General features: G+C 43.9%; 2 protein-coding genes across 12 annotated transcripts in view; both read left to right on the top strand.

The window, feature by feature from the left end:
• Window positions 1-6102, top strand: part of unc13bb (unc-13 homolog Bb (C. elegans)) — a 70704-nt gene extending 64602 nt beyond the window's left edge. For 8 of the 11 annotated variants that reach the window (XM_081701749.1, XM_081701754.1, XM_081701747.1 and 5 more), the window contains 7 exons: window positions 125-175; window positions 354-431; window positions 572-719; window positions 1312-1368; window positions 1579-1671; window positions 2468-2627; window positions 3026-6102. In XM_081701749.1, the coding sequence (XP_081557875.1) occupies window positions 125-175; window positions 354-431; window positions 572-719; window positions 1312-1368; window positions 1579-1671; window positions 2468-2627; window positions 3026-3311 (873 nt within the window). In that variant the 3' untranslated portion in view covers window positions 3312-6102. Of the gene's footprint in view, window positions 1-124; window positions 176-353; window positions 432-571; window positions 720-1311; window positions 1462-1578; window positions 1672-2467; window positions 2628-3025 lie in introns of those variants that run through there. The other 3 variants (XM_081701755.1, XM_081701750.1, XR_014118540.1) reach the window with 2 other exon arrangements.
• Window positions 6096-24395, top strand: atp8b5b (ATPase phospholipid transporting 8B5b). The gene is made up of 28 exons (XM_027006449.3): window positions 6096-6726; window positions 9026-9107; window positions 9299-9354; window positions 9498-9611; window positions 10115-10213; window positions 10522-10583; window positions 10988-11060; window positions 11199-11269; window positions 11377-11459; window positions 11865-12023; window positions 12217-12305; window positions 12390-12583; window positions 13278-13486; window positions 13720-13763; window positions 13897-14062; window positions 15916-16104; window positions 16295-16410; window positions 17862-18026; window positions 18160-18271; window positions 18535-18640; window positions 18876-19017; window positions 19295-19478; window positions 19953-20176; window positions 20491-20574; window positions 20669-20914; window positions 21334-21472; window positions 21603-21733; window positions 22429-24395. The coding sequence occupies exons 2-28, from the start codon at window positions 9053-9055 to the stop codon at window positions 22690-22692; spliced, it is 3576 nt and encodes a 1191-aa protein (XP_026862250.3). The 5' UTR covers window positions 6096-6726; window positions 9026-9052; the 3' UTR covers window positions 22693-24395.
• The last annotated feature ends 312 nt before the right edge of the window (window positions 24396-24707 follow it).

Here is a 24707-nt window from a genome sequence, read left to right as displayed (position 1 = left end):
CATATGTGTGTTATTAGTATGTTTGTTATTGCTGTTATTAATGTGATGTTTAGTTTATTTATTTTAGTTTAGTTTATGTATTTTCAGCCAGTTCCTCTGTGTTTCTCTGCTCCTTCTCTCATAGGGCAACATATTTTCAGCTGCCAAAGATCTGGGTCAGCTCTCCAAGCTCAAGGTAGCCCAGACACCTTCACCTCCTGTACTCACCTTCTACTGCTTTCTTGTCTTTTCCTTAACAAATTTACAAACATCATTCAGGTGTACTGAAAGCTCCATCTTATCTGGGACTGTGGTCACGTGGTCATCAGATTAATCAGGTTGATTTAATATTGACTGCTTCACTCTGTCCGCAGGACCACATGTCTGGGGAGGCTAAAAACCTCACACCCAAGCAGTGTGCCATCATGGATGTGGCTCTGGACACAATAAAGGTATCAGAAGCATCTGGAACAAAGTACATTCATCAATGCAAAACTAAAATGCCCACAAGCACTGTCTGGGTGCAGCTGAAGTCTCTCCACTAGTGTGGCGTGGTGTTGGAGATCTCTGTCTTTTTCTGCTCTCTCTTCAGCAATATTTCCATGCTGGAGGGAATGGGCTGAAGAAGACCTTTCTGGAGAAGAGCCCTGAGCTGGCATCGCTCCGTCATGCCCTGTCCCTTTACACACAGACCACTGACACGCTCATCAAGATCTTTGTCACTACCCAGCATGCTCAGGGTAGGAGTCATGGGCCCGGAATATTGGAATTTAAACATCTACTGTTTGAAACAAATTTCTTTGACCTCCTACAACTTCCAAAGCACTTTGCTTGCACAGCTAAAGGAGCTCTGTATGAAATGTCCTGTTTCTCTGGAAACCTTCACTATCTCTGTGTATATACTAACTAAAATCATATTCAGAAAGAAAGACAGATAGCTAGATCTCTATATATCTATTACTATCTTTCTCTCTCTCTCTCACACCACACACGCACCAAAGCATGCTGCGTACTTAAACACAAACAGAAGGGTCCCAGCTAATGTATTCATGCTTTCCATACATTCAGAGTTTTGGGGATGTTTTGCAGTATGAGCTAGTGACCAGCAGAGGTCACTGAAGAGCATGTCCTTGGTATATCCAGAGGTGTCACTGACCCATTATGGTGCTTGTGAACTTCCTGCTGTAGGGGAAACCTTTGCTCTCTCTTTAGGTCTTTATTCTCCGCTTTGGTCTTCCGCTCTCTTGTGCTTTTGACTCGTCCTGTTGTTCTTTCTCTGTTTCTCTGCCTCCACCACTGTGCTCTGCTTTCTGCACCATCTTTCTGCCCCAGTGCATGGTGGGAAAGGGATGAGGATAACACATAGTGAGAAAACCCAGCCATCCAGGGGTAGGTTCCTCTGACCCCAGAACAGCTCCCCTCCAGGCCATCTTCCCTCTTCCCCTCGCTCACAATGTAACCCACAGGACCAAACCTGCAAATGTAAATGATAGGACAAGAAGTGTATGTAACCCCGCCCCCCACCCAATCCTTGAACGTTTGCTAGAAGGTTTCAGCCCCTCTCTCTGTGTGTGTGCGTGTGTGTGCGCGCATTTCCAGCCTCAGGTGTGGATAAGCCCATGGGAGAAGTGTCCATACAGATTGATCTATTCACCCATCCAGGCACAGGGGAGCACAAGGTGACTGTGAAAGGTGAGGTCCCCTGCAGCCTGAGCGAACGCTAGACGTTTATTGAGTTCCTGGGGCCGGTTGCACCAATGGCTCTTAAGTTAAATCATAAGCTACCTTTGGTTGTAACGTTCTGGCCATAACTTTAAGACTGTTGAACCGACCTGTCGCAAGCTGAATTTTCCCTAAGATGGGGCATAAAATTCATTCAAGTCAGAGAACTGCTGAAGGTGACTGTTTTTTAAATTTATTACACTGCTTTGTTTAGAGGTCATTGTCGCTCTGTGTAAACTAACCATATACTTCAATTCACTGTCGGCAAAATTACTTCTGCGGGTTGTTTTTTGCTCCGTAGCTGGTAGGCTAGTGGGAACCAGCAGACTTTTTTGCCACAGTAAGAATGAGTTGCAGTTTTGCTTAATAGTAGTGCAAGTTGCTTAGCAACTGTCATTGTTACAGATGTATGACGTGGATGCACACAGCTACAACTGGGCCTAGTTGCACCTAGGTGTAGCTTTACTTAGTGCACCAGCCGTAATCTCCTTTCTGGTAAATGGTCTTCACTATGACTAATTTACTGAGTAAGTCCGTCTTAGTTAAGCCTTGTTGGTGCAACCGCCCCGTGATGTTTTCATTAGTTACAGCCCATTCTACGACTGTCCCACTTTTTCCTGTTGAAAGCTTCAGTATTAATCCATGACATTAAACCAACGGACAGTTTGACTGGTAGACAGCTGATAAGGTGCAAATAAGACCATTCTAGCGTTTCTGAGTAAAGCTGATTTTCATCACGAATTAATCATCTGCAACCTGGGCTCAGTGGTGGCTGCAAATGACCTGAAGTGGCAAACATCCGGAATGTTCCGGCCTTTTGTGGAGATCACCATGATTGGCCCACACCTCAGTGACAAGAAACGCAAGTTCACCACCAAGTCCAAGAACAACAGCTGGGCACCGAAATTCAACGAGACCTTCCACTTGTGAGTAAAGGTTCCAGCAGACCAGATCAGATCTATCTATTTTACTCTATCTACTACTATTTTGCTATTGTATCTTTTTCTCTCTCTTGCACTCTCTCATTCTTTCCCTGTGTGTGTGTCTCTCTCTCTCTCTCTCTCTCTCTCTCTCTCTCTCTCTCTCTCTCTCTCTCTCTCTCTCACTGTCTGTTCCTCTTTTCTTTTACTGATGCTGACTATAAACAGAAGTCATGAACCAGAATTTGTTGCTTTCAAAACTGCAGTTATTTACAGCCAAACCTGGTTACACAAGTGTGTGTGCCTGTGTGTCTGTAGTAACTGTTTTTAAACTCTGCAATGTCAAACCATGCAATGATTTGTGTGTGTGTGTGTGTGTGTGTGTGTGTGTGTGTGTGAGACAGTATCCTAGGAAACGAGGATGGGCCAGAGTGCTACGAGCTGCAAGTGTGTGTGAAGGACTACTGCTTTGGACGGGCGGACCGCGTGGTGGGCGTCGCTGTCATCCAGCTGGGTGATGTTGCCCAGCGGGTGAGCTGTGCCTGCTGGTGCCCGCTGGGCACACAGGTGCACATGGATGACACCGGCCTCACTATCATGCGCATCCTGTCGCAGCGCTCGGGGGACGAGGTAGCCAAAGAGTTCGTCAAGCTAAAGTCCGAGACGCGCTCTGCGGAGGAGGGAAGGTGAAGAGAGAGAGAGAGAGAGAGAGAGAGCGAGTAGGCCTCTCTCTCTAACAACGGATGAAAAGTAGAAAGTGGGAAGGATGTGTGATTTGTTGGGAGGTGTCATGACATCTGTGCTGCTACTGGGAGCTGCCTGTGATCTGTGGATGAGGGTTCACTGGTGCACAGATGGGCGGAGCAGACTCGTGGGCGTGTCCTGGCCAGGTTCCTGTGTTATGGGGGAGGGGTTTGAATGCTGCACATGTGGGTGGAGGAGATGGAAAAATTGGGTTGTTCTCATTCTACTGCTGATTCAGAAGCTAATAGCTTTTCACTAGCAGAATGATTCTCTCTGTTGTGCCCTCTCTCTCCCTGTCTCTCTCACACCCTCTCACACACTCTCTCTCTCTTTCTCTCTCATACACACACCCTCTCTCTCTCTCTCACACACACACACCCTCTCTCTCTCTCTCACACACACACACCCCCTCTCTCTCTCTCTCTCTCCCTGTCTCTCACACCCTCTCACACACACTCTCTCTCTCTCTCTCTCTCACACACACACCCTCTCTCTCTCTTTCACACACCCTCTCTCTCTCTCTCTCTCTCTCTCTCTCTCTCTCATACACACACACCCGCTCTCTCTCTCTGTGTCTCTCTCTCTCTCTCTCTCTCTCCCTCTGCCGCCCCCCCCCCCCCCCCGCCTCTGTATTTTTTTTGTCATGCTCAGGACTCACTCAGTCCTGTGATTAATCTGTCACTGTGAACTTGTTTGGCTACCATGTGTGTGCATGCGCATGTGCATGCGTGTGTGTGTGTGTGTGTACACGTGCACTTTTGACTACATTCGAGTGTATCGGATGAGGCTCAAACAGTAGAATATACACACAATTCTTAGATGTATTGTGCACTTTTTTGCAGTATCCCGTGTATTTGTCATGTGTATGTTTTGCACTGTGTATAAATGCCTTATTTTGTTGATGCAGTGAAGTAATTATGGTGTTTTGTTTTTGTTTTGTTTTTTTTCTTCTCGTACTAGTCACTATTTTAACTTTGTATTTCAGGTCCTATTGTCCTAGGTCTGTAAACAGTACAGCTCCATGACCACTCATACGTGACCTCCCTGTGACACTTAGTAAAGCCAAACATGATATATGTGACAGCCAGCTGTGTGCCTTCCACACTACAGTGCTTGTCGTCTGACCTGGTCAGCACTGGAGAGCGAGAGCGAGAGAGAGCGACCGACCGACCAAAAAACACATGGTTCCTGACCAGGAACACAGGATGGAATTTAGTCAAACTTCAACAAGGTTGTCTGGCTGGAAAACAGCTGGAACCAACCATGTTTTAATAGTCATGTGACTTTGATAAGAAAGTGAAAGCTAGGAAGCCAGAGTAAACTTCAGAATAAAAGTCCCGGCTAAAGAACCAACCATGCAAGGCTATGATAGGATGGTAGTGTAATGTGATGTTCCATGATGCCCAAGCCTGTGGGCTTACAGACAAGGAGTCAACATACAGCAATAAACAAAGCTCGAACACTGAAAATTAGAGTTTGAACAAAATTGTTCATGCAAACCAAATTGGAAGTTAGTAGCCACAAGCAGAGTAGTGTAAATTGCCTGATGTTAATTGATGCCTATTGTTTGTAGCATTATGGTTTTGGTTGGACAGTTAATTCAATCAGATCTGTGTCTCTAGTTTTGCGGTCAAGTAGAAGCCGAGGTGCTTACCTCCATTAAGATGTCCCAGACACCTCAGATCCCAGATGGCACTCAGACGCACGTAGATGTTGTTCTAGTTTCAGTTTTCATGGTGTGGTTTGTCGTTCGGGTCTATGTGACGTTTTAATCACTGTAGGTAAAGAATGTGTTGTACCATGAAGTGAATGAACCAGTATGAATTTGTATAAAGGTGCTATGGTAGTGTGGTGGTTGAGTCTGTATATACCCCTCAGGAGTCAAAGGTCAGATGATCACCAGAGTTGGTCAAAAAGTTCTACGTGTTTTTTCCTCACTGCTATGTGGCCTTACTTTAGTTGATCATTTCAAAACAAAAATGGAAGTTCAGTTGAATCTTGATTTGGTCGTTTTGACGTGGATTTCTCATCTTGTGAAGTAAATAGGAACGAGGTCTGTTCTGTTCTTTTCTCCTCTTTTGCCTATTTGCTGTAGTTTTTCTGAGTTTTTTTATGAATGGTTTATAAAAGCAATGTTTGTGTCCATGTTTCCATTATTAGAAGTAATTTTTCAGGTTGAAGATTTTGGTATTACTGTATGGGCTTGTCATGTGGCTTATTTCAGAATATCTGTATTTTCATCTGAAATGCTTACATGGAAAATCCAACACTGGCATCATGTTAAATGTATAAAACAACATTAAAATACTCACTGTAACATACTCACCATGTGAAGCTAAAACGTTGTCTCAGAGAATATTGGGTTTTTCATAAAACATTTTCTATGTTTAGAAAGCCTCATCATTTTGTCAGTGGTCATAGAAAACTATCAAATGTATTTATATACCTAGCACACCTGTATATTAGAGTCACCTTCACCCTGTATAAATATACTGTTAGTTACTGTGACCTTTAAAAGAGAGAGTGTGACCTCTGCTAAATACAAGCTCCTTGTGCCAATTTGTGCAGAATTTAGCTTTTGTTAGTCCTTTTTTAAACAATTCTTGCACTAATAACAGTGATTGATCAAACATGATGCAAGAAGTCTGTTGAAATCACATTTGAAATGTGAAAGTTTATTTATATTGTATGCTGTCACTGTGTTTGTGTAATCATTAAAACGTGTAAATCTACCATCCTGCAAATGACTTTGTGTATAAGGTATGTAAACAGTTGTACTGCACAGTAGCATTCTGTACACACATAGCTACCACCCTATTACACCAAAAACAATCTAAGTTGGAAAAAAATTAAAACTCACAAGAAAACAAAGAAACAGCTGGAAATACACACAAGCGCTGGGCCCTGTGCTGAAGTGCTATTCTCCACATGCGGTTTGTAGTTCCTCTGGGACAGTCTACGTCACGCATGCAGCCGGGGCTTTACTGGTCTGGCTGTACCCACCACAGTCCAAAGGTCAGGTACTGTTTGCGTTCCACCTGCCGCCCAGCTCCTGTCTTCTGTTGCTCTCTGTCGGTTCTCTCTACCTCTGTGTCTCCTCCACGCTGTTCTGCTTCCCTGAGTCGTTGACCTATTCCTCTGCTCTTAACCCCATGAGACCCTGCCCAGAGGTGTTACTTTCATGTGAAGCCCTCATCTGAACAATCCCCTACTTGGGACAAGTGGAGGGGTGTGCACTGTTGCATTGTGGGAATTGTAGTCCATCTTTTTGCTCTTCCTGTGATTGTGTGTGTGGGTGAGGCAGCGTGAGAGACGAGGCTCTGTCTTCAGGAACTTGGATGGAACTTCTCTTCTGATTCAGGTATGTGTCAACACTGGGCTATTTTGACCTTTAAATAAAGGGGTCTTTGTGCTGGGCTTCAGTCCTACTGGTGTTAAAGATTCTTGTGATATAAAGACATTTAAGGAAGGAACTAATTATTTGCGGCATGCCACGCATTGCCCTGACACAGAATTTACTCATCACCATGACAGCCTTGAAGGAAACACAAATGGTAGATATTTAGATATAATTTGTACAAAAAAAAGGAATGAGAGCCTTGCCCTGGTCCAAAGGTTACAGGTATTTTGGTGTAATTTCTAGGCGCTGTTAGGCATGAGTATAGGTAAGGATAAAGGTGGTTGTGTAACAGTTGTTTTACCAGTTTGACGGTGTGTTGGGGCGGTGGGGGTGATTGGGTCTAGACTGGCAGAGGTCACAGCATAGCTGTGGTCACTGACCTGTAACAAGTCACTGTGACCAACTCAGGGTTGTCAGGGCCGTTGTCGCACTGACCATGTTAAATGTTTCTTTTCTGAACCCCATATTCATATTGGCTTCTACTGTTCTGTTAAAGAAAAACTTCCTCTCCTGGCGGTCTGTCTGGTCTTAATTTAAGCACAGTTAATATGTCTGAACTAGATTACATCCTGTGAAACTCAGAAGGTTGTTCCTTTTGACTCAAACGTTTTGATTTTGTTTCATTCTTTTTTGTCGACCTTTTCCTTACTCCTGAGATGAGCTTGGCATCATGGCGGTTCAGCCAGCTGAAAGATAAGATAAATGATGTTAGGACTGTGTGAGAGAGAGAGAGAGAGAGAGAGAGAGAGAGAGAGAGTGTTTTTGGTCTAATGTACAGGGTTATGGCCTAGCTGTTATCACCACTGTAATTCACACTGATATCTAAGAGCTTAGTAGGTAAGGAAGTGCTGCTTGAAGCTTCAGGATGGGCTTTGTGCTGCGGCAGGTGGGCAGGGCAAGCAGGCGGGGCAAATGGTGTAGGTGTGGAAGGTGGAGTTAAGCAGGGTAGGCAGGCGGGGCAAATGGTGTAGGTGTGGAAGGTGGAGTTAAGCAGGGCAAGCAGGCGGGGCAAATGGTGTAGGTGTGGAAGGTGGAGTTAAGCAGGGCAAGCAGGCGGGGCAAATGGTGTAGGTGTGGAAGGTGGAGTTAAGCAGGGCAAGCAGGCGGGGCAAATGGTGTAGGTGTGGAAGGTGGAGTTAAGCAGGGTAGGCAGGCGGGGCAAATGGTGTAGGTGTGGAAGGTGGAGTTAAGCAGGGCAAGCAGGCGGGGCAAATGGTGTAGGTGTGGAAGGTGGAGTTAAGCAGGGTAGGCAGGCGGGGCAAATGGTGTAGGTGTGGAAGGTGGAGTTAAGCAGGGTAGGCAGGCGGGGCAAATGGTGTAGGTGTGGAAGGTGGAGTTAAGCAGGGTAGGCAGGCGGGGCAAATGGTGTAGGTGTGGAAGGTGGAGTTAAGCAGGGTAGGCAGGCGGGGCAAATGGTGTAGGTGTGGAAGGTGGAGTTAAGCAGGGTAGGCAGGCGGGGCAAATGGTGTAGGTGTGGAAGGTGGAGTTAAGCAGGGTAGGCAGGCGGGGCAGGGGGCGGGGCAGGCAAGATGCTTATCGGTTCTCCCTTGTTCTCTCTTTTTGAAATTACTCACAAGAGCACATAAGGATCCAACCTTCCTTCACAAATGTATCTTAGTTTGAACTGTATTGGACTCTATTGCACTACACTGGCAATATTGTCAATATCTTGTAATAAATAAATAAAATGGTTTCCCAAATGCTCCATATGGATCACGGCTTGATCACGGATAAAGGATCATGGACTCTGGTTAGGGTTTGATGACTTTAATAGCAGCTCTAATGTAAACAGTTTTTAAAATTAATAATTACGGGGGGGTTGGTGTAATGTAAATGCATCCCCATGTCCACAGCGTTGATAAGAGATACAACTGCAGAAAGCTTTCTGTATTTCCCCAGCCATGTCTGGTCGATTATTAACTACTCAGAGGCAGAAACACACCTGTAATCCACTAATTATCACACAACTCTGATACACAAACTGCACATACCTTATGTACATGGGATTGATGAAAGTGAAGTTTGTTGTGTATTGATCTTTTATGTCGTCATTTTGTTATTTTTATATTTTTATATTGTTTATATTATATATTTTATATTGTTATAATTATAATTCAACTGGAATTTTTCAGTGAGTCTTTTTTAATGTGAGCGCTGTTTGTTAGAGGTCATTGTTTTGCTTTATTCAGTACCACTGACCAGGTAATCGGTGACATTAATCGGGTCTTTTTTTATTCTGTTTCTTCTGCTCTGTTTCCAGTATGCTGCACGTTGTGTAGACTGGAAGATGGGATCTGTGCTGTCTGCGTGTGGTCTGACGTTCAGGAAAGACAAAGTACAAGGTAATCATGTCCCTCTGCAGGAATTGCATTGTGTAACGTTACTCCTTTGTCATTTTGTGAAAGTCTAACAGATGCTTTCATATGAATGCACAACAGAACACTTTAAAACAGTGCTTAAAGGTCTTTTCATTCTAAGTATACATTGTTCTCCTTCTGTTTGTAAGTGCTGGTTCTATTTTCTTCCACCACAGGAGAGAGGCATTTACGAGCCAACGATAGAGAATTCAATCTTTCCTTCAAATATGCTGTAAGGGCTGTTTTCGTGTGCTTGTGTGTGTGCGTGTATGTGTGTGTGTGTGCGTGTGCGTTTGTGTGCGTACATGAATATGTTCTACCCAGTTTCTCAGTACCTGCGGGTTCATCAGCATGTCTCGTGTATGCTCTCTACAGAACAATGCTATCAAGACCTCCAAGTACAACATCTTCACCTTCCTGCCCCTCAACCTGTTTGAGCAGTTCCAGAGGCTGGCCAATGCTTACTTCGTCTTCCTGCTTATCCTACAGGTGAAGGGACACCTCTGTGCTGTAGCACATACACACAGGCCTTTCTGAGGCCTGCACTACATTGCTGTCAGTCATCTATCATTGCTGTATTTTTTGCACAAATGCACTGGAGTTTCACCTAGAATAAGGTCCTTTTAAATCAAGTCCAGCCCAGTAGATCTTTTGTCATTATGGCTATTTCTCCTGGACCCAGGTACAAGACACATGGACAAATGTATGACAGAGATTGTGTTGGCAGACTAATACCGCCATGGCAACATCGTATTCGCCAGTGTATCTTCCAGTGTTAACAGCAGTGATCGGGCCAAATTCCACAAAAAGCTCTTAAGACATTTTCATCAGACCTCAATAACCTGAAATGTAAAACACATTAAGAATATTAAAAGCCAGAAAAAAATAATGTGAATCATACTGAATGGGTCTCTAATAGCATTTTGTCAGAATGCACGTGTAACATAAATGGATGTGTCTAAAGATGTGTATGTGGCGTCTGTGTGTTGCAGCTGATTCCAGCCATTTCCTCTCTCTCCTGGTTCACCACTGTGGTTCCTCTACTGTTGGTACTGTGCATGACCCTGGCTAAAGATGGCTCTGATGACATTGTGAGTGCAGTTTCTACAGCTGTGTGTGTGTGTGAGAGACAGAGCGAGAGTGAGCGCGAGCAAGAGGCAAAGGGAGAAGAGAGTGTGTACGAGTCTCTGATTACACTGACTACACTCTTAAGAATGAGCACTATTCTGTTTCTTTAATTTCCGTTAATTGAGTTTCAGATCAGCAGTTGAAGTCTCCCTTTAGCTCTGGTTTCTGTTCATATATGCCATACTCTCTTCCACTGTACCTTTATGGCTCTCTCTCTCTCTCTCTCTCTCTCTCTCTCTTTCTCTCTCGCTTTCTCTTTCTCTGCTTGTAGAATAGACACAAAAATGACAGACAGGTGAACAATCGCAGAGTGGATGTCCTCATTGATGGAAAGTGAGTTTCTTATCCAAAATACACCTGAAAACACACCTTCAAACATACCTTTAAGTTCTACATTTACTTCATGGGTGTTTTATGTCTAGGAGACTTGTAATGATGAATCACACTTTTATTAGAAGACTGATAGACAAAAGGTTGGAAATGGCTTCATTTAACTGAACTAGAAGTCAGCTCAAAGCCTCAACCTAAAATATTAATACCTAGCTAATAGTTCAAGGCTTTTTTTAGTTATAAATCCACACAATATATAAAATGAATGCAGAGGACTGATGGTGTAGATGTTACAGTTGTAGACCAGACCATAGTGGTGGCTTCAGTCTGACACGGTTAGTAAAGATGCTGTTAATAAAATGGGTACTAGTCGTCTGTCCAGTGCTGCATTCTATTACCTTCACCAGGTTGAAGAGTGAGAAATGGATGAACGTTCAAGTGGGGGACATCATTAAGTTGGAGAACAATCAGTTTGTTACGGTAAGGATGCTCTCTCACACACACACACACACACTCACCCACACACACACACACACACACACACACACACACACACACACACACATACACACACACACATAGCTCCTTCATAACCCCCTGCTTGCTCTGCCTGTGCAGGCTGACCTGCTCTTATTGTCCAGCAGTGAGCCTCTTAACCTGGTCTACATAGAGACTGCTGAGTTGGATGGGTGAGTAACTGCTCACAACAAACCTAGAGATCTTGCATAGCTCATTAAACTTCAGGACATTGTCATCCGCTCATTCTGCTTTATGCACTTCTCTTGTTGTGGCTCAGTGAGACCAACCTAAAGGTTAAACAGGCTCTGACAGTCACAGGTGATATGGGAGATGACATTGACACACTGGCAGCCTTTACAGGTGAGTCACACAAAAGACAAGAAGGTCCTATCTTTGGTCCTGTCTAGCTATGAGAATGAACACTAGTCATGACTGCAGCTGCTAAATTATTCTCCTCTGCTGCGTATGCTGGACCATGTGCATGGTCCAATACTCTTAGTGCAACTCGGAGACGTCTAATTTAGCTCATGAAGTGCTTGATAATGACCTGAATCTTCCCTGAATCATCTAATGAGCCGAAAGATGTGTGTTATTTCGGGGAAACTGAAAAGTGTGTCCCCTGACCCCTGACCACTTGTCCATGACTTATGCTACCTCAACCCTGCCCTCTGACCTCTTGTCCATGACCTGTGCTACCTGACCCCTGCCCTCTGACCCTTGCTGCATGACCTCGGCTCTCTTCTCTGTCACGCCATTGCTGTGCAGGGGAGGTGCACTGTGAAGCTCCCAACAACCGCCTGGATAAGTTCACAGGTACGCTGTCGGTGCAGGGGGCCGCGTACGCGCTGGACAACGAGAGGATCATTCTTCGAGGCTGCACCCTGCGCAACACGGAGTGGTGCTTCGGCCTGGTGCTCTTCGGAGGTGCGTGGGACACCCCTATGGTCACATTACATTCACACCTGCACTGCATTACCCTAACAGACAAGTGTAGACGGCGTGAGGCATACGTGATGTTTAAAAACTACGATTCCCAGTGTGTTTGCTCCTTTGAGTGGTTCTACAGGCTGTTGTGCGTGTAATATTGGTGGTTACAGCAGTGTGTGAATGCCATTAGGACCTGACACCAAGTTGATGCAGAACTCTGGGAAGTCTACATTCAAGCGCACAAGCATCGATCACCTGATGAACGTTCTGGTTCTGTTTGTGAGTGTCCAATCTAAGACCTCATATTACAATACATATGCAATGCTGTAAGGTACTCAGTGGGGTCTGTTCTTTGTCCGGGAGATTTTTGGCCTCCTGGCGTTAATGTGCACTGCCTTGGCCATCGGGAACTCGATCTGGGAGCATCAGGAGGGCACCTCTTTCACCGCCTTCCTCCCTCGTCAGGAGGGTGCAAACGCAGACTTCAGCAGCTTCCTCTCCTTCTGGTCCTACGTCATCATCCTGAATACGGTGGTGCCCATCTCCCTCTACGTCAGGTCAGTCTGCACAACCTCCAGGTGAGACGATCTCCACCTGTGGGGCATGCAGGAATCAGGATTATTTACATTTAGAATATATAAAAAAATATAATTGAAATACATATGGAATATATAATTGGGTAAAACATTTAAATCAGAAGTAGTATAAAATATCACTTATATTACATTAGTAATATTTAAGGATAGTGACTATGATCGTTGCTTTATAACTGTGTCCATATGTGATGGTTAGGATGCTCTCGTGAAAAGACAGTTCTGAGTGAGGAAGAGTTTGTAGACAGCTTTGAGATTGGTAAATTACACAACATAATTGTATAACAAACATTTGTATTTTGATTCCTTAATTGTTCAATTCTACTTGCAGGTCCATTTAGTATAAGAAACTGATTCTGTGGATCTCATCAATTCAGATTCAGACCTAGATTTAAGAACTGAACTCAAATTACACAGCAAATAAGCAACAACTTAGTCTACCATGCTGGTAGACTGCTGGTGTTTGTTTGATTTGACACCTACTCATGCTAATTAGAGTATACCAGTGATGCTCCTTAAAGTTTACTGCCAGTGATCTCGCTGACTTGTTCAGAACCTTTTACTCAAAGCAAGTTGTACCAGAGGACCTGGTTTAAAGTTGCACATGGTAACTAGGTTCCAGTAGGTAGTGTTTTATTAGATGGCACTTTGTTTGCAGTGTGGAGATCCTCCGGCTGGGAAACAGCTACTACATAGACTGGGACAGGAAAATGTACCACACTAAGAGTGATATTCCAGCCCAGGCGAGAACCACCACCCTCAACGAGGAGCTGGGGCAGATTAAATACATCTTCTCAGACAAGACGGGCACCTTGACTCAGAACATCATGGTCTTCAACAGGTGCTCCATCAATGGGAAGTCCTATGGTGAGAGCTTACAATATCTGGGCTTGTGTGGTCATTGTGCTCTGGACAGTTTAAGTAAGAACACAAACTAAGTTCAATACAGTGAGGCCTAGACTGGTGCAGTCAGTTTGAAGCTAATGATGTCATGCTAGGTGGTGTACATTGATTTTCATTCGGAGTTAGCATTAGCATTAGCATAGGAAAACTGTTCTACCCTTCCCATGTTGGCTCTGAATGCTTTTTTATGTCTCCAGGTGAAGTTGTGGACTTCTCTGGACAGAGGGTGGAGATTACTGAGGTTGGTAGTTAATTTAAACAATCTATATAAAGTTATTGTTATAGTCCTTTTGCCATTTCTCAAAGTTTCAAAGACTGTCAGTGTGCGAGAAAACATATGTTCACCATCATCTCTGTCTCTGTCTTGTGGGTAGAAAACAGAGAAGGTAGATTTTTCTTGGAACCCGCTAGCAGATCCAAAGTTCTGTTTCCATGACCACAGCCTGATAGAAGCAGTGAAGCAGGGTTCCAGGGAGGTGAAGGCCTTCTTTCGCCTGCTTGCTCTCTGCCACACTGTCATGCCTGAGGAGAAGAGAGAGGGTGAGTGATCCACAACTAATGAATGCCCTCTGAGTGTTTGTTCTGTATGAGCCACTCATCAGACAGTCTGAGAGCATGTCGTTAGTCTGCAATCCTGTAGACCTCCCTTAACCTGACTGGCTTTCTCTGTATTTTGCTCTATACATTTAGGTGTCCATTTCTCTGCCAGACAGGGTGTCCTTATCAGATAGATTGACTGTGGTTTCTTTATTCACATCCTGGTCCTCAATTTGGTTTAGTTCACGTTCAACTTCATTATGCACTGACCTATGACACTTCTAACAAAAACCTTGATTTTGACTATTTAATTGCCGAGCTCTTAACAAGTAAAACCTGTTGTGTTAGGAGGAGGCAAACCCCCCCAAATGAACAGTTATCACTTTATATTGGCCAACAGCTATAGGAATAATGTGAAATGTGTATATGTGTGTATATATATATATATATATATATATATATATATATATATATATATATATATATATATGATCTATGCCTGGTATTTTCTATTTTCTTGGAAGTCCTACTATCTGATACCTCTCTAAACCTACAGGAGCAGTTCAAGGGTGGAGGTTTTGCAGTACACTAAAATTGTGCTACTGTTAGTCTTCTAGAAGTTACAACATTTAAATAACTAGTTATTAAGTTTTTAATCAGAGCTTTAGTTTTAATCTATAACCAACCTAAACTTTTGTAATTTGATGACCGAGTGAACTCCTTACTTCACCTTCACCTTTTACCATCTGTGCTAAAGTCCTGCTTGCTGGAGACCTAAATGTTCATGCTGCTCTGTGACTGCAGAGTTTCTGTCTTTAATAGCTTGTTTTGATTTACTGCAACATGTGGATTTTCCTACTAACAAACATGGACACATTGTCCACACTCTCTGTTCTGCTGATATGGACATCACTCATCCTTTGCGTTCCTTTTGGGTTCTCCTCAAATTAAATTTTGATGCTGAAGTAATCATGCATGAAAACTATCACATCTTATTACAAAGTAAAATTATTTTTCTCGTTTTCTTTCTGTACTGACTTTTATTCCAATTGTGATACTCTTATCTCAGACATTTAGATGCGCTCCCAGATAACCAGAGCTGTGCACTCTACCTATTCCTTCCCAACGTACATCCCTGAGCCCAGCTGCCGGTAGAGCTGGCCTCCCGGGTTACCTCATAGCTTTTTCTTACCATATCAAACAATACACAGATGCTCCTGAAGCCACAAAGTCAGCACATTCATGATGGAAGCAATAAACACAATTCAAAACAATCTGCAAACTTGCTCAGTCCCCATCTTCAGCACAGTCTGTTTCCACTATTTTATGTGAAATCTTTCTTCAGTTTAATGTTAACAATATCTACAAAGAGCTTCTACCTCATTCCACTATTTACACTCCAAGTGCTGATACTACTCAAGTTTTACTGCTGATACTTCAGTTTTGGTACAAATCAAATATCAAACATTACGGATGGGCAGCACTTCATTTGTATTAGCAAATTCAAATTCTACACTGTTCCATTTTATCGAGGTGTACCTCAAGGTTCACTTCTTGGTTGCCTTGCATTTGTCATCTTTGTTACCTCAGTGCTCATCCCACTGGCCCTTTTAACTCCAACTAACCTACTAAACTCTTTACAGAACATTAAACAATATATCAGATTTAGGTAGATCAGAAAGGTTTCAGATTTTGAACACTGACAAAATGGTGGTCATGCTGGTAGGTGGGCGCATAGTGGCCAATAGTGACAGATTCTGTCGAAAGATCTTGTAGGTCCTGGGTCCTCCCAAGGTGTCATGTTCGGTATGCTGGTCCTCTCTAAATGTACTCAGGTGTGTTCTGACCCTGTCCAGGTGAGCTGTTCTACCAGGCGCAGTCTCCAGATGAGGGCGCTCTGGTCACTGCGGCGCGGAACTTTGGCTTTGTGTTCAGAGGCCGCACCCCTGACACCATATCTGTGGTGGAGATGGGGATCAGCACCGCCTACCAGCTGCTGGCAGTGCTGGACTTCAACAACGTCCGCAAGAGGATGTCCGTCATCGGTCCGTAATGACTCCAGCATGACCTAAATGATGTGAAATACGGGGGCCAGATTAATTGTTTTTTATTGTGTTTTTTAGTTTTTATGTATGTTTAGTCAATAAATGAATAAATTATGGTGTGTGTGTGTGTGTGTGTGTGTGTGTGTGTGTGTGTGTGTGTGTGTGTGTGTGTGTGTGTGTGTTTCTTCAGTACGAAGTCCAGACGGCAGGCTGACGCTGTACTGTAAGGGTGCAGATACGATCATCTATGAGAGGCTCCACCCCTCCTGCTCTAAACTCATGGAGGTCACCACTGATCACCTCAATGTGAGGAGCCAACGTCACTTTGTGTGTGTGTGTGTGTGTGTGTGTGTGTGTGTGTGTGTGTGTGTGTGTGTGTGTGTGTGTGTGTGTGTGTTTGTGTGTGCAATATTGAAACAGCAGTGTTTTTATGGCCATTTGCTGCCTGTTCAGTTGCCACAAAAGTCCAACTCACCAGTCGAAACTGACGCTAATAAAACAGGGAATTATGGGATGCTGCCCTAGACAGCTTTTATGTTCTTTATCTGCCTTCTTCTGACCTTTACAACGGCTTTTAAATATTATGTAGTACAATATGGAGATGTCTTTAACAAATTCTCAACCAGATATGGCAGCACCTTCTGTCCTACTGCAGTGTCTGCTTACTTTTCCAAATAAGAGAGATTATTGCAGAAAAGTGAAAAGGGTTCAATGTCAGCACTCTTTAGGAAAGACTCTGATATGAAGCAAAGCTCACACAATAAACCTTCATCAGATGACACCACATGGTCTAGCTTGTTTACTTAAATTGAAAAACATTTATGCTGCTATATAAGTAGTCTGCCATTTACCCCACACATGTGCAGCCATAGTTCCACCCACAGCAGCACATTTACAATTACAGCATTTAGCTGACGCTTTTATTTAAAGCAACTTACACTTATGTCTGAATACAACTTGAGGGGCTTGAACCAGCAAATTACAAGTCAAGTACCTTATCTACTGAGCTACCACTGCCCCGATAGCCTTTTGAGTAACAACAGCTATCCTAATGCGCCCCCAAGTACCTGCGGTGTTGCTGTATGTAATTATTTCACAAAATATCAGTCTAAATGAATATGTATGTCATTCTCTTACACACTTGTATACTTTATTTGATCCCACATTCAGTACCAATATCAACAGGAAACTCCATTAACATTCCCTAATAGACACTCTCATTTTCTGTTTCGTGTGAAGAAAAATAGTTCAACATTTTGAATAAGGTAAAAATATATCTGATATAACAAAATATATTTGATGAAATTAAGCAGTTTGAATTTGATTAAATCATAAGGGGGTTTCCTGTTGATATTTGTATGTAATGGGGGATGAAATAAAATATACATGCATGTGTGTATATGAGTGTGCATGCGCATATGAGTGTTTATGTATGTATATCTGTGCATGTGTATGTATACCTATGTATGCACATATATCACCATCTTCACATTGTAGTGATACTATAACAAAGTAACAATAAACCAAACCCTAAACTCTCTAATAAATACAACATTAATTACATTTTGTATTTATAATAAATAAATTAAATGTGGACTATCGGCAGGACCTAACAAGCTGAATTTTGGATCTTTTGGTCCTTACAGGTAAAATAAGCAAATATATAGCAAAACGAGTAAATATGTGTCTGTGTGCATGTGTGCATGCGCACGCGTGTGTGTGTGTGTGTGTGTGTGTGTGCATGCATGTGTGTGTAGGAGTATGCTGGTGAAGGCTTGCGGACCCTGGCTCTGGCCTACAAGGACTTGGATGAAGCAGAGTTTGAGGTGTGGAAAGTACGGCACCATGAGGCCAGCACTACCATGGAGGACCGTGAGGCAAAGCTGGACGCCATATACGAGGACATCGAGAAGGACCTAATGGTAGGATACACTCTGTCCTCCTTAAACTTGGTTCCTTTTTGCAATAAATAATTTAATGTTTGAGCCTGAACGTGTGTGTTTGTGTGTGTATGTGTGCATGCCTGCATGTGTGTGTGCGTGCGTGCGCATGCAGCTCATAGGGGCGACTGCGGTGGAGGATAAGCTGCAGGATGGGGTGCCCCAGACCATTGAACAGCTCTCCAAGGCTGACATTAAGATCTGGGTGTTAACAGGAGACAAACAGGGTCAGACCAGATGCATTTTTTTCATTCTAGATGCATTTTTATTATACCTTTTTTTTTCTCAAAATTTAAACTATTTAATCTATTTAAAGTCAACGTCACAAAAAAGTGTCTAAATATCAGGGAATGCTAAGGGGGTGTCCAGACAACCAATTCACAGAATTAGGTTCTAACTGCATTTTAATTGCCTTACAGTGCCACTGCATTAAGTTGCTGGCTCGTTATAGAACTGCATAGTCTTGTCCTGAATGCTCCGTGTCATGCAGAGACGGCGGAGAACATCGGCTACTCCTGTAACATGCTGCAGGAGGAGATGACGGAGGTTTTCGTCGTCGCGGCGGACACGGCCGAGGGTGTGAGACAGGAGCTGGTGTGAGTCTCTTCGCTCCACTTCACGGAAACCCCGCAGGCCTGATACAGTCGACGCTGCTCTCTGAGTGAAGGGAAGAGCCATAGCAAAGTGAAAGGAGATTCTGTCCATCCCAGCGCTGCTACGTCCCTTTAGCTGTTGCTGCTACAAAAAAAAACAACAAAATAAAACTTATTATTGTGTCCATCTTCCTCACCACAATAAAGGTTCTTTGTTCGTTGTTTGTGAAACATGCAGGAATGCCAGAAAGATGATGTCACCAGGTTCACCAGATGAGCCTCCCGTCCTAAAGAGTGGCATTATTGGTAAAAAGTCCGAGGAGGTTCTGGACGAGAAGGTGGAAGGAGAGTATGGCCTCGTTATAAATGGGCACAGCTTGGTGAGACACACCAGCAGGGGGAGCTATTCAAAGCCATAAAAGCCAAAACTGACTGTTTCAGTTCTTTTTTTATAACTGCCAACACTGAATGTTAAACAAACCAGTAAAACAGAGACATAAATAGCAAGTATGTTGCGAGCTAGTCTTGATTCAGCAATCATGGCGCGTGTGACTCCCGATGCATTTATCTGCACTATGAACACGCTTACTTGAAAATTTGTAATACTCTTTGGCTAATGTCCCTTTATCTCTGTCCCTGCTCGTCGTGTCTGGCTAGGCGTATGGTCTGCAGGAGGACCAGCAGCTGGAGCTGCTGAGGACTGCGTGTATGTGCCAGACAGTGATCTGCTGTAGAGTCACACCTCTGCAAAAAGCTCAGGTGGTGGAGCTGATCAAAAAGCACAAGAAAGCCGTGACCCTCGCCATCGGAGATGGAGCCAACGACGTCAGCATGATCAAAGGTGGGTGTGGCTGGACGGAGACGGCGAGGACCTGGAAGGAGGTGATTATTTAAAAGAGCAACAAAAAGAAGAATATTTTTTTAAATTTAAACTGTACGTCCTATTCTAGTGCAGAATTTTTATTTTTTATTTTATATGTCCTAATGGCTTTGTCCCTGAGAGACATTTCCTGCAAACAGGATATAAGGACACAACAGTAGCACGGCAGAGGAACCGTAACATCTCCGAATCATTTGACCAGGAATCATTTTCTTTTTCGTCTTTTCGTCCTCTCTCCCTCTGTTCCTCCTCTTCTCCTCTTTCCCTCCCTCTGTGCTTTCTTAGCTCTCTCTTTCTCTCTCTCCCTCTGTTCTTCTTCTATATCTGTTTCAATTTAGTTTTTAGTTCAAGTTTTATTGCTGTCACCGTATATATAATATATTTGTACCATTTTAAGAAATGAAGAATGTCTCTCTCCCCCATCTGTCCCCCTAGCTGCCCATATCGGAGTTGGCATCAGTGGGCAGGAGGGCATGCAGGCTGCTCTCTCCAGCGATTTCTCCTTCGCGCAGTTCCGTTACCTGCAGCGCCTCCTGCTGGTGCATGGCCGCTGGTCCTACCTGCGCATGTGCAGCTTCCTGCGCTACTTCTTTTACAAGAACTTCACCTTCACCTTCGTGCACTTGTGGTATGCCTTCTTCTGCGGCTTCTCCGCCCAGGTGAGGACACAGCACTGCCCAGGTGAAGTCATTTACCGCCTGGTTAAACACTCTGACTGCACTGCAGTTTTTTAAATGCCTCCGTGGAGCCTCTGCTGTGTAGGCCATGTGTGGAGAATCATATTTGATTAAAGTGTGTTCTTCTTTTTTAATCCATCTGTTTATCAATGTCTGTGTATTTGTTTTGAACACATTTTATTAGCATGTGTAGAATGAGATGGCCGAGAACTTCAGGGGTTGTTACTAGTTTGATGTTATGTGCTGACCAGCCCAGGTATTGGTTATATTTATGCGGCCTTGTTTCTCTGAGCTAGACGGTGTATGACGAGTGGTTCATCACCCTCTACAACCTGGTATACACAGCACTGCCTGTCATTGGCCTGGGTCTCTTTGATCAGGTTTGTGTCTCCCAGCCGATGTGGACATTCCATGCGTTCCATGAGTTCGACTAGTTATTATTGTTCGTGTGTGTGTGTGCACCTCACTTTCCAGGATGTGGATGACCGCTGGAGTTTCCGTTACCCCCAGCTATACGCCCCGGGGCAGCAGAACCTGTACTTCAATAAGATGGCCTTCGTCAGGATCCTTCTGCACAGCTCCTACAGTTCAATCATTCTCTTCTTCATCCCGTACGCCGCCATACAGGACACCGTGCGGGATGATGGCAAGGACATCGCTGACTACCAATCCTTTGCTCTGCTCGCCCAAACCTGCCTGCTCATCGCCGTTAATGTGCAGGTAGGGAACCACGGCAACCATACCGCACATACCACTGGCCACACCCTTACTGATGACATCACTAGAGTACATCTGCAGACTACACTGACCATAATACTCGGTGACTGTCAATTCACTAAGCCGCTGTGAGTGTGTGCGCGTGCGTGCGTGCGTGCGTGCGCGTGCGTGCGTGCATGTGTGTTTGCGCGTGTGTGTGTGTTCGTGTGTGTGTATACTACCTTCCTTGGTTGTTGCTTATTAGCAGCTATTGGCTTCCATTTGTGACTAGCTGTGTTAATAGCTAACTTCACTTCACTTACACTTCATCTAACACTTGCAAACCCTGCAGAACAGGTTTGGGGATTCAGATATGTACACACACGCGCACACACACACACACACACACACATGTAATTGCAGATGTTGTCTGGCTCTTGAAGCTTGGCTTGGATACGTCTTATTGGACAGCAGTGAACCAGTTCTTCCTTTGGGGGAGCCTGTCCGTGTATTTCGCTGTCACCTTCACCATGTACAGTAATGGCATGTTCCTCATCTTCACCTCCTCCTTCCCTTTCATCGGTGAGTCACTCCGCAATCATCGCCACTGCATGTGTGCTGTGTATGTTCATGCGCCTGTGTATAAGTGACATTTTAAGGCCTGCGCGCGTGTGTGTGTGTGTGTGTGTGTGTGTGTGTGTGTGTGTGTCAGGTACTGCAAGGAATTCTCTGAACCAGCCAAACGTGTGGCTGACGATCTTCCTCACCACCATCCTGTGTGTGCTGCCTGTGGTAGCCTTCCGATTCCTGCTCATTCAGCTCCGTCCAACCATGAACGACAAGGTGCAAGATCTATCCAATCACGTCTAACCAATTCAATCCAATCACATCTAAGCAATCACATCTGAGCTGTGGTCTTTTTCTATGTCATGTATGAAGAATGGAATAAAGTGATTCAGAAATCAAAAGATCAAAACAATGTGCATGCGTACAGGTCCACACACACACACACACGCGCACATACATACAGAGAGAGAGTGTGTGTGTGTGAGAGAGAGAGAGAGAGAGAAAGACCAAGAAAATGATGTGTAGCATACTTTGTTTGGTGTGTGGGTGGGTGAGAGAGAGAGACATCTGGCTGTGTGTGAGTGTGAGTGTGGTCTGAGTGTGTGTGTGTGTGAGTGTGAGTGTGTGTGAGTGTGGTGTGAGTGTGTGTGTGAGTGAGAGTGTGCGGCAGAGAGCTGTAATGTAGGTTAATTACACTCACTGTCTCATGACCTGCACTCACTGATGACTAAGCATTTCTGTTTTTAGCTTTATGTTTTAATTTCTTACACCCTCCTCCATTTTCATTCTCATTATCTTTTTTCTTTTTCTTTGTTTTCTTCTCATTTATTTTATGCCTCTTTCCTCTCCTATCCTCCCCTCCGTCTTCACTTCTCCTCCCCAATCTCTCCTCTCTTTTCCCCTACCTTTGTCACCAACCTCTCCTCCTCTCCCCTCCTCTCCCCCTCACCTCCCCTCTGCTCTCCGCTCAGGTGCGCTACAAAATGAGACAGGATAAAGCAGTTCTTCCTCCTCTTCCTCGCCGGTTCCCACGACGACGTATCAGCACCCGTCGCTCTGGCTACGCCTTCTCGCATGCTCGTGGCTACGGTGACCTGGTAACATCTGGACGCTTCCTGCGCAGGAATGTGAAGAGCAGGCCGACGCTCTTCCCTTTAGCAGAGTCACCTGTAGCCGAAAGCTCTCCACAGATCTACCGCAGCATCGATGGAACACAGAGCTCCAAACAGGCCTGACATCAGGGGGCGCCTTGGGGGAAAATTTCTATTTGGGCTTTTTTAGGGCACCTGTACGCCCTAGAAACCCATAGAATTAAACACCAGAATCCCATCCGTCACTGGCTGCTATTGCATTACTGGCCAGATTACCACTGCTGAAGGTTTTCAGCGGGTTTTTACCAGATGATATTACCCTTTCAGAGAGGCAAAGTAACTTCAAGCTGTGTATTTCAGGGAACTAACATATGCAATGCCTATTATATATATTCACTCCCCTTTAAAAGTCATCAGATTTGTCTGGATTACAAATGACTGATATTTTCTGTCTCGTATTTTATTTTAAAAGAAAGACCCTCGAAATGAATTAATATTAATTAAAAAATAAATTAATTGTCACTGCTAACTGTAAAATCCTGTTGGCGTAAGATTCGACTCCTGCACCATGGAAGCTCCAGGTTTGCACAGATGAAGGGTGTCAGCCTAGGATGTCAGTTAGATTACAGTTGGCCTCTACCTGTGGATAATTAAAAAAAAATAATTTTGTTTTTTTCCGAATAAAAGACCCTCTTAATTTTAAATACCATTATTCACACTGAAGGAATCTAAAGGAAGCTGTAAAACATAAAACCAGAGAATTCTAAGGAAACTAGAGGTTAACTTGTAGATATTATCCAAGTTTGGATATCCCAGTGAGCACTGTTGGCTCAGTTACAAGGAGTCAGACGCTGTTGGGTCAGGCGCTGCCTAGATGAGGCCGTCCCTCAAAACCCAACATCAGAGCAAGATGGGATCTGTGAGGGAAGCCCCAGGAGCTATAGAGTTCAGTGACTGAGACTGAAGAGAAGATGCACCTGTCAGAGATAACAAGACCTCCGCATACAACTGGACGAAATGCCAGGGCTAGATAATACTGGGAAAAAGAACATGTGGCATTTGCTAGAAAGCATCATAGTGACCCAGCTGAAATATGGGATGTGGTTTTGTGTTCTGATGAGACAAAAATAGAGGGTTTTTAGCCAAATCTCAACATTCTATGTGTGTTGCAAACACTGCCCATTCCTCACAGACACCATCCTAGCAGTGAAGTATGGGGTGTGTGGGATGGCATCATGTTGTGGGAATGCAGTTGTTCACTGGGGACTGGGCACCTTGCTGAAATTCATCGACAGATAGATTGTTCAGAATACACTGAGATGCATCAAGACCACCTGCTCCAGTTTGAAGAGAAAATGGGAAGAAAAATGTCACCTTCTGCAAGACAAAACTCCAAAACTAATGGCTGGAGAGCATTGTGCCACGAAGAATGGGCATCACTCCCAAGCAGTCTCCAGACTTCAGGCTCTCACTGCAGCAAAAAGTGGATCTTTCAAGTATTGATCTAAAGGGGTAGCATACGTCCACAAGCTCTGCTGACAAAGAATATTGGCTTTGATTTGTGTAGGTGTCATTTGTAATCCAGAGGGTTGAATACTTTTAAAGGCATTGTAGATCAAAGATTTATTCCAGACCTTGAATCAAAACCCAGTCCAGGATATTAGTTTGTTGATGTCATAGTACATTGGTTTTCAAAGCAGAGCTCTTGAGGTTTAAAGTAAAAATGTAAAAACAGGAAAGGCAGCGTTGTTACCAAATATGCTAGACCAAGCAGCAAGACACCAGAGGGAGTGATGGTGTCCAATCACTAATGTTAACTGTTCAATTAACTACCAGTGATTATAAAATCCAGGACCAGAAACTGGCTTTGAAAGTGTGGAAGAGCTTTGATATGGATGTTAACAAATGTTAATGAACATAATTAATGAAACTGCAGCCTAGTTAGAACTACGTTAAAATGCTGTCATGCTCTGCTGCTTTACTGGAATGTTTGCTGTTTGAAGTGGCTTTCAGTAATTGAAAGTCATGAATTTCTTTTTTACTGAAGTTCGTATGTGCCTTTAAAAGGGTTTCCTTTGTTAAATGTAAAGTAATTGAAATGTAGTGAGGCTGTGAATTTAATTCAGAAATTTTTTTAAAGGGCCAGGTTATATAAGCAG

Source organism: Electrophorus electricus, chromosome 19, assembly GCF_041902795.1.
Source record: "Electrophorus electricus isolate QZ-2024a chromosome 19, ASM4190279v1, whole genome shotgun sequence".
Lineage (NCBI taxonomy): Eukaryota > Metazoa > Chordata > Actinopteri > Gymnotiformes > Gymnotidae > Electrophorus > Electrophorus electricus.
The sequence above is the reverse complement of the archived record's forward strand: the minus strand, read 5'-3'. Positions and strand labels throughout refer to the sequence as shown.

What these genes read in the sequence shown, in the direction of transcription:
- atp8b5b (XM_027006449.3), top strand. Translation starts at nt 9,053, where the DNA reads ATGGGATCTGTGCTGTCTGCGTGTGGTCTGACGTTCAGGAAAGACAAA. An exon ending in ACATCGAGAAGGACCTAATG is followed by an intron (nt 18,027 to 18,159) that starts GTAGGATACACT and finishes GTGCGCATGCAG; the next exon opens with CTCATAGGGGCGACTGCGGT. An exon ending in GGTGTGAGACAGGAGCTGGT is followed by an intron (nt 18,641 to 18,875) that starts GTGAGTCTCTTC and finishes TGAAACATGCAG; the next exon opens with GAATGCCAGAAAGATGATGT.